General features: G+C 40.6%; 1 protein-coding gene across 1 annotated transcript; it reads left to right on the plus strand.

The window, feature by feature from the left end:
- Positions 1 to 6,968: 6,968 nt before the first annotated feature.
- Positions 6,969 to 9,598, plus strand: LOC116530818 (protein ZNF738-like). Its single transcript, XM_032249202.1, has 2 exons — positions 6,969 to 8,234; positions 9,104 to 9,598. The coding sequence occupies exons 1-2, from the start codon at positions 8,087 to 8,089 to the stop codon at positions 9,205 to 9,207; spliced, it is 252 nt and encodes an 83-aa protein (XP_032105093.1). The 5' UTR covers positions 6,969 to 8,086; the 3' UTR covers positions 9,208 to 9,598.
- The last annotated feature ends 122 nt before the right edge of the window (positions 9,599 to 9,720 follow it).

A 9,720-nucleotide genomic window follows, 5' to 3' on the forward strand; every position in this document is an offset into this window, starting at 1 on the left:
CTGGGATTACAGGTGTAGGCCAACACACCTGGCTAATTTTTGTATTTTTAGTAGAGACCAATTTTCTTCATGTTGACCAGGCTGGTGTGCAACACCCACCTTGACCTCCCAAAGCACTGGAATAGCCACCACATTCAATCTATTATTTGTATTTCTTTTACTCATTAGAAATACATACTTGGCCGGGCGCGGTGGCTCAAGCCTGTAATCCCAGCACTTTGGGAGGCTGAGGCGGGTGGATCGCGAGGTAAAGAGATCGAGACCATCCTGGTCAACATGGTGAAACCCCATCTCTACTAAAAATACAAAAAATTAGCTGGGCATGGTGGCGTGTGCCTGTAATCCCAGCTACCCAGGAGGCTGAGGCAGGAGAATTGCCTGAACCCAGGAGGCGGAGGTTGCGGTGAGCCGAGATTGCGCCATTGCATTCCAGCCTGGGTAACAAGAGCGAAACTCCATCTCAAAAAAAAAGAAAAAAAAAAAAAAAAGAAATACATATTTATCTTCTAGTAAAATTATCATAAAAACCTAAAGTGATTTGCTTTAATTGCTTATTAGTATATAATATGAAATTGATGGAAAAGTGGTTAAAAAAGATTAAAATTACACAAACCCTAAAATTTAAGCTTCTCCTAGGTAAGCTTAGAAAAAACAGAACTAGAAATAGACCCAGTGGCATAGAGAACCAGATTGTACATAGGGCCCACTTTCTGCCCCAACCGTTTTTAGATTGACCGTTTTTGGAGGCTTTATTTATGTGTGACCCTACCTTGGATTCTCACCTCACAATACTGAATAGAAGAGAGTGATGAATCTTGTTCTACTTTTAGAGCTCATTCTCACAATTTTTTGAAACAAAAAAGCAGATAAATGAGGAATATAAAGTGTATTTTAGGATCTTAATTTCAAATTTTCAACTTCAATATTAGTGTTTGCAGAGACATTCTATTTATCAGCTTGTTTTCTGTTACTGCAGATCTAGTAGTTTATCCACAAGGTACAAAAAGTAAATATAAATAGAATATAAATTTTTGTAAATTACATTAAACTCTTTATTTCTGTATGACTCCCATTTGTCTGTATTTAGATTTTATTTTACACATTTTAAATACAATCAAAAATGGGAAGAAATAAAAACTCTGGGCCGGGCGCGGTGGCTCAAGCCTGTAATCCCAGCACTTTGGGAGGCCGAGGCGGGTGGATCACGAGGTCAAGAGATCGAGACCATCCTGGTCAACACGGTGAAACCCCGTCTCTACTAAAAAAATACAAAAAATTAGCTGGGCATGGTGGCACGTGCCTGTAATCCCAGCTACTCAGGAGGCTGAGGCAGGAGAATTGCCTGAACCCAGGAGGCGGAGGTTGCAGTGAGCCGAGATCGCGCCATTGCACTCCAGCCTGGGTAACAAGAGCAAAACTCCGTCCCCCAAAAAAAAAAAAAAAAAAAAAAGAAATAAAAACTCTGTTTTTTTTCCTAAATATTTGGAATTATTGAGCCCTTACATATAGGCTGTTATTGGAATTAAGTCCCATGGTGTGTTATTACAGTGCTCAGTAAAATCTTATTGAGCACATAGTACCTGCTTAATAAACATTTTATTAGTACATGTGTCTATGTTGTTTTCTAAATTCATATTTAAGGCCCAGCATGGTGACTCACACAAGTAATCCTAGTGCTTTGGAAGGCTGAGGTGGGCTGATCATTTGAGGTCAAGAGGTCGAGACCACACTAGCCAACATGGTGAAACCCCATATCTACTAAAAATAGAAAGAAGCAAAATAGCCAGTCATGGTGGCACACAGCTGTAGTCCCAGCTACTTGGGAGGCTGAGGCAGGAGAATCGCCTGAACCTCGAAAGCGGAAGTTGAAGTAAGTATAGATCTCGCCACTGCACTCCAGCCTGGGTAACAGAGCACGATTTTGTCTCAACAAATAAATAAATAAATAAATGCAGACTTAGTCAGATGTTGCCAGTTTCTGAATTCTCTGTAAACTTTAAAAAGCCAGCAAAGGGCCGGGCACGGTGGCTCAAGCCTGTAATCCCAGCACTTTGGGAGGCCGAGGCGGGTGGATCACGAGGTCAAGAGATCGAGACCATCCTGGTCAACACGGTGAAACCCCGTCTCTACTAAAAATACAAAAAATTAGCTGGGCATGGTGGTGCGTGCCTGTAATCCCAGCTACTCAGGAGGCTGAGGCAGGAGAATTGCTTGAACCCAGGAGGCGGAGGTTGCGGTGAGCCGAGATCACGCCATTGCACTCCAGCCTGGGTAACAAGAGCGAAACTCTGTCTCAAAAACAAAAAAAAAAAAAAAAAAAAAAAAAAAAGCCAGCAAAGATGATGATGCTTTAAGATGGAGATTGGTTGTCTTCATTTGTGCCAGAAGTGTTTGTGTTGTGACAATAGTACAAAGTGTAAGAGACTTCGTGCCGTGCCTGCTTTCTCTAATGCTAATAATGAGCCTCGGGGAGCAACGTCAGCATTAGCAGGGGACTTACTGAAAACACTCATTTATTGGCTCTTTCCAAACCTGTAGAGTCACACTACATAGAGCGGGACCAAAATTACCAAGTAATTGTAAGCTCATTAAAGCTTGAGAGGTAATTCATAGTTAAGTGGTTCTAAGTTTAGGTTGCTAATTAGAATCAAACAGCTAATTTGCAAAAATCTCTTTACTGGTGCCCTTTCTGTCATAGGTTTTGATTAATGTTCTGGGTGGAAGCATTCATGCTGTTTTTTTGGTGGTGGTGGTGGTGTTTTTTGTTTGTTTGTTTGTTTTTTGTTTTTTTTTTTTTTTTTTTTTTTTTTTTGAGACGGAGTTTCGCTCCTGTTACCCAGGCTGGAGTGCAATGGCGCGATCTCGGCTCACCGCAACCTCCGCCTCCTGGGTTCAGGCAATTCTCCTGCCTCAGCCTCCTGAGCAGCTGGGACTAGAGGCATGCGCCACCATGCCCGGCTAATTTTTTGTATTTTTAGTAGAGACGGGGTTTCACCATGTTGACCAGGATGGTCTCGATCTCTTGACCTCGTGATCCACCCGCCTCGGCCTCCCAAAGTGCTGGGATTACAGGCTTGAGCTACCGCGCCCGGCCTGTTTGTTTGTTTTTTAAAGAGAGGGTTTCACCATATTGGTCAGGCTGATCTTGAACACCCGACCTCAGGTGATCCACCCGCCTTGGCCTCCAAAGTGCTTGGATTAGGCATGAGCCACCATGCCCAGCCCATGCTGTTTTAATTAGTCTCATGTGACTGTAAGTTGTGGCCAGAATCAAATATAGGGGGTTCAAGATACATTTGTGAGAGTTAAGTTTCACTTGTTCTCTAAAGGGTGGTCTTAGAGCCCCTTTTCTTTGGGTTTCATAGAGATGGCAATGTGGCTTATAATTTCTTTAGTGTAGGAGAAATTGCTGGCAGGGGAGGGCAACCAAGAAAAGGAAAGGAGAAACATACATTTTTTACCTATGGAGCAGCTTATTGTTTCTGAATCTCTTCTGTTACAAAGTACAGAAATGGCTGAAGTTTTTCGGTCTTGGTTCTTCTGCCTATGGGTGTGGTGGCAGCTGGTAAACATGTGGTGCTGATGCCATTCAAAGCATATTCTCAAGTTGCAGGTGTAATTTGTCCAGATAATCTTATCTGAGAAGAAATCCTAGTGAAGAAGAACAAGAAAAAAATGGCTTTCTTGATAATGAATTTTTTTTAGATGGAGTTTCACTCTTGTTGTCCAGGCTGTAGTGCAATGGTGTGATATCAGGTCACTGCTAATTCCACGTCTCAAATTCAAGTGATTCTGCTGCCCCAGCCTCCCAAGCAACTGGGATTGCAGGCTACCACATATGGCTAGTTTTTACAGTTTTAGTGGAGACAGGGTTTCTCCATGTTGGTCAGGCTGATCTGGAACTCTTGACCTCAGGTGATCCAGCCACCTCGGCCTCCCAAAGTGCTGAGATTACAGAGTGAGCGACCATGCCCAGCAATGATGAAATACTGAATCCTTATTTTATTTTAAAGTTCCAGAATACATGTGCAGAATGTGCAGGTTGATTACATAGGTTTATGTGGGCCATGGTGGTTTGCTGCACATACTGATCCATCATCTAGGCGCCCTCCCTTTCCCCCACTTTACAACAGGCCCTGATGTGTGTTTCCCTGTGTCTATGTGTTCTCATTGTTTTTTTTTGTTTGTTTTCTTTTGTTTTGTTTTTTTGTTTTTTTTTTTGAGACGGAGTTTCACTCTTGTTACCCAGGCTGGAGTGCAATGGCGCAATCTCGGCTCACCGCAACCTCCGCGTCCTGGGTTCAGGCAATTCTCCTGCCTCAGCCTCCTGAGTAGCTGGGATTACAGGCGCATGCGCCACCATGCCCAGCTGATTTTTTGTATTTTTAGTAGAGACGGGGTTTCACCATGTTGACCAGGATGGTCTCGATCTCTTGACCTTGCGATCCACCCGCCTCAGCCTCCCAAAGTACTGGGATTACAGGCGTGAGCCACCGCGCCCGGGCCTGTTCTCATTGTTCAACTCCCACTTGTGAGTGAAAAGATGAGCTTTTTGGTTTTCTGTGACTGTGTTAGTTTGCTGAGGATGATGACTGCAAGCTTAATCCATGTTCCTGCAACGGACATAATCTTATTTCTTTTTATGGCTGCATAATATGCCCTGGTATATATGTACCATGTTTTAATTATCCAGTCTTATTGTGATATGGCTGGCTTAGAGTTAGAACTTGAGCAATGCCATTTTGTGGAAGACAAAGCTATTTTCCAAAAATAAGTTGTAACGACTGCCCCGTTCTCCTTGCAATAACTGCTGACCTTGGCTTCTGTAAAGTTGCTTGCCTTTACTTATCAGTAACTGCCAGAAGTGCTTGCCTTTGCTCATCAGAAAGTGCTGAAAAGTTGCTTGCCCTGCATACCCTCACCCTCTTGGTCCTAAATCCAGGATGTGGTTTTTCAGCTTAAAACCCCCCGATCCCCCTGAGCTGGGAGCCACAGGTTGGAGAGATGTGAGTCCTCTGTGGTTGCCAGCATAATAAACGACCCTGCAATTTGGCATACTTTTGTCTTGGTGTAAATATTTTAATCTCGCATTTCAATACCTCATTATTGATGGACATTTGGGTTGGTTCCATTTCTTTGCTATTGTAAATAGTGCTGCAATAAACTATTACATACATGTCCATGTGTCTTTATAGTAGAATGGTTTGTATTCCTTTGAATATATTCCCAGTAATGGGATTGCTAGGTCAAAATATGTTTCTGGTTCTAAATCCTTGAGGAATCACCGCATCGTGTTCCATGATGGTTGAACTAATGTACATTTTCACCAACCGTGTAAAAGCATTCCTATTTCTCCACAGCCTCACCAGCATTTATTGTTTCTGATGTTTTAATAATCACCATTCTGACTGGTGTGAGATGATATATCATTGTGGTTTTGATTGGTATTTGTCTAATCATCAGTAATGTTGAGCAACTTTTCATATGATTGTTGGCTGCATAAATGTCTTCTGAGAAGTGTCTGTTCATTTTCTGCCCACTTTTTGATGAGATTGTTTGTGTATTTCTTGTAAATTTTTAAAAGTTTCTTCTGGATATTGGACCTTTATCAGATGAATACATTGCAAAAATTTTCTCCCATCATGTAGGTTGCGCTTTTGCTCTGATGATTGCCTTTTCTGTGCAGGAGCTCATTAGTTTAATTAGATTTTATTTGTCAATTTTGGCTTTTGTTACAATTGCTTTTTGTGTTTTTGTCATGAAGTCTTTGCCAATGCCTATGTCCTAAATGGCATTTCGTAGGTTTACTTTTTCTTGTGTTTTGCTGTTGTTGCCCAGGCTGGAGTGCAATGATGGAATGTTGGCTCATCGCAACCTCAGCCTTTTGGGTTCAAACAATTCTCCTACCTCAGCCTCTTAAGTAGTTGGGATTACAGGCACACACCACCATGCCCGGCTAATTTTTTTGTATTTTTAGTAGGGAAGGGGTTTCTCCATGTTGGTCAGGCGGGTCTCAAGTTCCCAACCTCAGGTGATTTTTCCACCTCGGCCTCCTAAAGTGCTGAGATTACAGGCATTAGCCACCATGCTCAGCCTCCTGGGTTTTCTTCCAGGATTTTTATGGTTTTGGGTTTTACATTTGAGCCTTTAATTCATCTTGAGTAAATATTTGTAGAAGATATAAGTGAGAGGCTCCGTTTTAATTTACTGCATATGGCTAGTGAGTTTCTTCAGGACTATTTATTGAATAGAGAATCCTTTCTCCATGGCTTGTTTTTGTCAGGTTTGTTGAATATCAGATAGTTACAGATGTGTGGTGTTATTTCTGAGGTCTCTTTTCTGTTTTCTTGGTCTGTATGTTTGTTTTTATACCAGTACCATGCTGTTTTGGTCACTGTAGCCTTGTAGTATAGCTTGAAGTCAGGTAGGCTGATGCTTTCATCTTTGTTGTTTTTGCTTAGGATTATTTTGGCTATACGGGCTCATTTTTGGTTCCATATAAAATTTAAAGTAGTTTCTTTTTTCTAATTCTGTGAAGAATGTCAGTGGTAATTTGATGGGAATTGCATCGAAGCCATAAATTACTTTGGGCAGTATGGCCACTTTCATTATGTTCATTCTTCTTTTCTTTTTTTGAGGTGGCATTGCTCATGCTGGAGTGCAGTGACATGATCTCAGCTCACCACAACCTCTGCCTCCTGGGTTCAAGGAAGTCAAGCGGTTATCCTACCTCAGCCTCTCGAGTAGCTGAGATTATTGGCATGTACCACCATACTCGGCTAATTCTGTATTTTTAGTAGATTCAGGATTTCTCCGTGTTGGTCAGGCTGGTCTCAATTTCCTGACCTTAGGTGATCCATTCACCTCAGCCTCCCAAAGTGCTGGAATTACAGGCGTGAGCCTCCACACCTGGCCTGATGTTCTTTCTGTCCATGAAAATGGAATATTTTTCCATTTGATTGTGTGCTCTCTTAGTTAAGCAATGGTATGCAGTTCTCCTTGAAGAGGTCCTTCCCATTCCTTGTTAGTTGTATTTCTAGGTATTTTATTTTTGTAGCAGTTGTGAAGTTCATGTACTATTTGGCTCTGTGTTAATTGTTGGGTTATAGGAATGCTTGTGACTTTTTTATTTTTAGTGGAGATGGGATTTCATCATGTTGGCCAGGAATGGTCTTGATCCCTTGATGTCATTATTTGCTTGCTTCAGCCTTCAAAAGCGCTCGGCTTACAGGCGTGAGCCACCACGCCTTGTGAATCTGATGTTTCTTTATGATTAAATTCACACTATTAGTTACTCTTGAGGGGGCAGTGATGCTGTGTCCTGTGTACCTCAGCACATTATAGAAATGTGTCTTCATGCTAATAACCCACTTAGTTAATAAGCTTTGTGACAGATTTCTTTCTCTATTGAGTTAATTGTTTTTCTCTTCATTATTAAGTATCTTTATGCAGCTGATGTGGATAAACAATCACTTTTAATCTGGTAGCTGCCCTTTCTTAGGTTTTCGTTGCATTTATCTGTCTTTGGAAAATGAAAGCCCTCATCTTTGTTTGCAGCCTAGAAAAACTGAAAAATGCACGGGCTCGTTCACTTACTGGATGTTTGACAAAATAGATTTCTTTTGCCAAAAACATTGGCATTAGTGGTGCGCTTGTTTGAGATTCAGAAACTCAGATTGTATTCCAGATTCTCTGAATAAATAATCTGCATTAATGTCTTCAGTTTATTGTACACATTCAAATTTCAGCAGTACTTTCTAACTCAGTATGTCTTTTCCATCTGAAAAGTTTACACAGTTCATTCTGTATGATGTAAATATAGCACTCAAAAATGTACATGTTAGTGTTTATGCCCTCAGTTTTCTACCTCATTAACCAGAAAAGTACCATCTATATGTTGATGTTGTAGACCTTATGCCATTCTCTTTTCTCACAGTTAGAGAATACCTTAGAGAATATTTCTGTGTTGAAAATTATTTACTAGATATTGCCAGTCACTCTTGTAAGTAAGAAGCAGCTATCTTTAATTTTGTTTTACCTTGAGTCAAATTAAAAATTCTGCTCATTTTCCATTTGTTTAATATGTATGTGTGCGTGTATTTTTCAGGGAGCTTTGACATTTAGGGATGTGGCCATAGAATTCTCTCGGAAGGAGTGGCAATGCCTGGACACTGCACAGCAGAATTTATATAGAACTGTGATGTTGGAGAATTACAGAAACCTGGTCTTCCTGGGTGAGCATGACTTTAATATGCAATTTAGTAATATATCCTATAAGTTTCTTTTCTTTTTTTTCTCTCTCTCTTTGTTTTTTTTGTTTCTTTCTTTTTTGTAGAATGATTTTTGGTAATTTTTGCTTTCAGATCTGTTAAAAAAAAAACTGCAAGGTTTGTCTAATAAAAAAGAATTTTAGAATGTTTAATTTTGATCTGAACTTTCCACATTCCTGAGCTAATCTGTGTGCTTCACTCTCAATTAGTGTCAAGTTTAGAAATGTAGTGGCGTAACATTCTGTTTATTACATCTTAAAATTTGATTGCCACTACTTTTTGATTTAGTAGTACCAGGTAGTGAAATTACAAACTTACAATATTAAAATGGGTTTTAAAATATTTTGTTATGGCCTGGCGTGGTGGCTCAAGCCTGTAATCCCAGCACTTTGGGAGGCCGAGGGGGGTGGATCACGAGGTCAAGAGATCGAGACCATCCTGGTCAACATGGTGAATCCCCGTCTCTACTAAAAATACAAAAAATCAGCTGGGCATGGTGGCGCATGCCTGTAATCCCAGCTACTCAGGAGGCTGAGGCAGGAGAATTGCCTGAACCCAGGAGGTGGAGGTTGTGGTGAGCCGAGATCGCGCCATTGCACTCCAGCCTGGGTAACGAGTGAAACTCCGTCTCAAAAAAAAAAAAGAAATATATATATATATATTTATTTATATATAATACATATATATATAAATAAATATATATATATATTGTTATATATTAGTAGTTTAGAATTATTTTACTAAAATATTTTATTACATTCTTTTTACTGAGCACACTACTAAGTTGGTGTTGGAGACTATGAACAAGATTCATAAAATTTTTAATAAAACAGGTATTGCTGCTTCTAAGCCAGACCTGATCACCTGTCTAGAGCAAGGAAAGGAGCCTTGGAAAGTGAAGAGACATGAAATGGTAGCCGAGTCCCCAGGTAGGTGAAAGTGAAAGTGAGTACAACAGAAGCCTCATAGAAACATGTCCTGTCTTATCTTTTTAAAATCTCTAAGATTTTACTTTTCCTTCAGGGATCTTCCTTTGCATTTAAAGTGACAAGCAAAGTCCTCTTCATGGCGCACAAGAGACTGCAAAATCCGATTGCTCTCTCATTTTTTTTGAAAATCAGATTTCTGCATAATTTGGGGAAGCTTTATATGTTAAACTGCTTTTTAAGCTCTCTTTTTACATTATGTCTAAAATGTGTGAGAGTCGTGGTTACTGTTCTATTATTGTTATTATTACCTTTTTGAGATGGAGTTTTGCTTTTGTAGCCCAGGCTGGAGTGGAGTGGTGGGATCTCAGCTCATCACAACCTCTGCCTTCTGGGTTCAAGCAATTCTGCTGCCTCAGGCTCCAAGTTAGCTGGAATTACAGGTGCCCGCCACCACACCAGGCTAATTTTTGTATTTTTAGTAGAGACGGGGTTTCCTCATGTTGGTCAGGTTGGTCTCAAAC

This window comes from Sapajus apella, unplaced genomic scaffold (assembly GCF_009761245.1).
Source record: "Sapajus apella isolate SASKATOON/1434 unplaced genomic scaffold, GSC_monkey_1.0 scaffold68, whole genome shotgun sequence".
Classification (NCBI taxonomy): domain Eukaryota; kingdom Metazoa; phylum Chordata; class Mammalia; order Primates; family Cebidae; genus Sapajus; species Sapajus apella.